This window comes from Lacerta agilis, chromosome 1, assembly GCF_009819535.1.
Source record: "Lacerta agilis isolate rLacAgi1 chromosome 1, rLacAgi1.pri, whole genome shotgun sequence".
In the NCBI taxonomy this organism is placed as follows: domain Eukaryota; kingdom Metazoa; phylum Chordata; class Lepidosauria; order Squamata; family Lacertidae; genus Lacerta; species Lacerta agilis.
In genome coordinates, this window is record NC_046312.1 from 101,850,204 (window position 1) to 101,853,126 (window position 2,923).

The following is a 2,923-nucleotide window of genomic DNA, read 5'->3' on the forward strand; positions in this document are numbered from 1 at the left end:
CTCTGGTTACATCCTTAATTCGTTCTGGAGGTCCGTTCTTAACCTGAAGCACCACTTTAGCTAATGGGGCCTCCCGCTGTGCCGCCAGAGCACAATTTCTGTTCTTATCCTGAAGCAAAGTTCTTAACCTGAAGCGTTATTTCTGGGTTAGCGGAGTCTGTAACCTGAAGCATCTGTAACCTGAAGTACCACTGTATTGTTTTATCACTGCTGTGTTTGATGACCTGGGCTCTTTGGGAGCAAAACTGGATATAAATGCAATGAATTAATTATAATAATACTAATGTCCCAAAAACTCCTAAACACGTTGGTGTCCTGTAGTTCTTATCTGCCAGGGTTCTCTAAAACGATTTTAATGCTTTCCCTCCCAATTGCTTTGTCCTTCTCAACTTTATCTGCTGGAGAAATCCTCATTACATGCCTCCCCTGGTCTGCCCAGATGCTCATCACAGCTTGCCCAAAGAGCAAGAGGAATTTCAATGTGAAAGAGCTGCACTGGGAGACTCTGGAGAGAGGTTTTTGGCAGATTTTATTACAGCAAATTAAATAAGAAAAGAAGAAGACGACCATCAGAGCTGTGTAAACCAATGCAATTTATAAAGCCACAGGTGCAGCAACCAAGCATGCTGACTTTAGCAGCAGACAAGCATCAAGAAATGAGAGGTACAAAATACAAAGTGGACTCTGACTGAATACAATGTTTTTAAAAGAGAAAAGGAAGGACGGAAGGAGTTTGCTACAGTAGAAAGGAGAGGAGGCAAGAAACTGTTCCATTCACACATCAGCACTGGAAAGTGTGTTACAGACAACATGCTGCAAAGTGGCTCTAGGGCACCCTCCACACACACACACACACACACACACACACAGCACAACCTGACTGCCCACCCCAATGGATGATGTGCTTGCCCTTCCCGCTCCAACCTCTGAAGGCAAACGTCTCACAGGAGAGCTGAGCGATTTTACATTCAAAGTTGCTATCTGTCCCCATTCCCCACCCCCTCCCCACAAAACAAAAAGCAGCGAAGTTGGGAATATATCGTCTGTGTGCATTGACACGGCATATTTACAGGACACCGACATCAAATTGGAAGGCTTCACGGCTTCATCACAAACCCCGCGCCCCATCTCTCTCTCTCTCTCTCTCTCTCTCTCTCTCTCTCTCTCTCTCTCTCTCTCTCTCTCTCTCTCTCTCTCTCATCAACCCCTCTCCCAGAGCCAAGACGAGGCCGGGGACGCCGAAGTGAAGAAACTGGAGCGCGTGCCTTTGTAAACAGTCCCAGCGCTTCGCTTCCTGCGGAGTTCAGCACAGTTCGGCTCCCTCTTGCGAAGTTTGCCCGGTCCTCTGGGTGCCCCTGACGGAGGGGGAAAGGGAGAGGGGGGAGGAGGAGGATGGTGGGGTAGCCGGTCGTTTCCTCCTCGCCCCCCACCCTACCCCATCTCAACTCAAGATATCATACCATAGCCGAGAGAGGAGTTTCCGACGAAAGCACCAACATGGTGCGCACCGTCGAAGTCCTGGCGTGGCTAGGCGGGCTCCGCAGGGCTTCGGAGGGGGTAGGGGAGGTCAGTAGGGCCCCACCACCACCGCCTCCACCTCTTTGGATGGCCGCCTGTCCTTCACCAGAAAGTTGATCATGCCTTCGGACTTGATGAGCAGGTTGCAGCCCAGGAAGAAGATGCCGAAAACGACGGTGAGCGAGAGGACGCACATGACGGCGATCTGCACCACGCGCATGATGTACAGGCTCCTCTCGTCCGGCGCGGTCACCACGAAGCCGTCGTCGGTCACCACCGACCGCGGCGTGAAGGAGCGCAGCACCCTCTCCAAAGAGTCGCTGCTGTTGGCAAGGAAGAGCCCCACCACGTCCGTCTGGTTCCCCAGCGAGGCGTTCATGACCCCGGCGGGAGGAAGAGGAAGGGGCTGTGGGCCCTGGCGTCGGAAGACTTGCGTGGAACAGCTAACCCGGCGGCAAGGAACCAGCCCAGAGAGCCTCATGCGGCAGAGGCGGCGGACCAGGTGCCCGGGGAGGACTTGGGTAGGTGGCGGTAGCAGCAGCCGCGAGTTCCGGCGGGGCTGGACGTCCCAGGCAGGAATCCACGTCGTAGCCGCTCCTTCCCTCCGCTTTCCCCGCTCTCCAGCTAGGACTACTGCGCCCGGAGCAGCCGAACTGGTCCGGCTGGCTGCAAATCGCCGCGGGGAAGTGGCGTGGGCAGAGAGAGGCGTCAGCAGCTGCTCCTCCCGGGGAAAGGGCGCCCCAGATCGGCTCGTCAAGGAAGCTGCAGCGAGAGCCTCGAGGGCGCCTCGCCACTTCTTGGAAAGGGAAACGCCGAGGGGAGTGAGCGATAGCAGGTCGGGTCCTTTGCAAGAGCGCGGCGTCGAGGGCGCGCGGACAGGCAGAAACGGAGAAGTGACCCGCTCTGCGCCTCCGAGCGGCTCTTTTGGCGCAGCGCACGGCGGGAGCGCCCAACGCCCACCTCCTCTCGTCAGCGGGCTCTCGGTTCGGCCTCACGGCATGGCTCGCGGGGCGGGGCCCACGGGCACCAACTCCCCTCCCCTCCTGGAAGGCGCTGTGAACTGGGCAAGGCGAAACCGCGGGCTCCTGCCTTCCTTATTGCGCCTCGCCGCTTTTCCCGGCTGTTTGAGAGTTTCCATTGGTTTTCTCGCTAAACTTTTGCGCACTTGGAAGCGCCTTGGGAACGCTTTTGTGAGAGGCGGGATATAAATGGTTGACTCAGAAAACAGATGTACTGTAGATCAAAATGCGCACCAGAAAAAAATGCTTGATAGTGCACCTGTTTATAGCAGCTGGAATGACCAGGGCACAGTTTTGGATAAACGAACTGATAAGCTGAAAGGCCTTAAGGACTAAAGACAAAAGGACGATTTCTGACTTGGTTTCATGTGTAAGCAAGGAGGAAC

General features: G+C 55.3%; 1 protein-coding gene across 1 annotated transcript; it reads right to left on the minus strand.

Annotated features, from left to right (window-relative positions):
• Positions 1 to 1,258: 1,258 nt before the first annotated feature.
• Positions 1,259 to 2,355, minus strand: RPRM (reprimo, TP53 dependent G2 arrest mediator homolog). The gene has a single exon (XM_033165114.1). The coding sequence runs from the start codon at positions 1,997 to 1,999 to the stop codon at positions 1,568 to 1,570; it is 432 nt and encodes a 143-aa protein (XP_033021005.1). The 5' UTR covers positions 2,000 to 2,355; the 3' UTR covers positions 1,259 to 1,567.
• Positions 2,356 to 2,923: the final 568 nt, after the last annotated feature.

Excerpts from the sequence above, each read along its gene's own strand:
- RPRM (XM_033165114.1), bottom strand. The coding sequence starts at position 1,999 with ATGAGGCTCTCTGGGCTGGTTCCTTGCCGCCGGGTTAGCTGTTCCACG.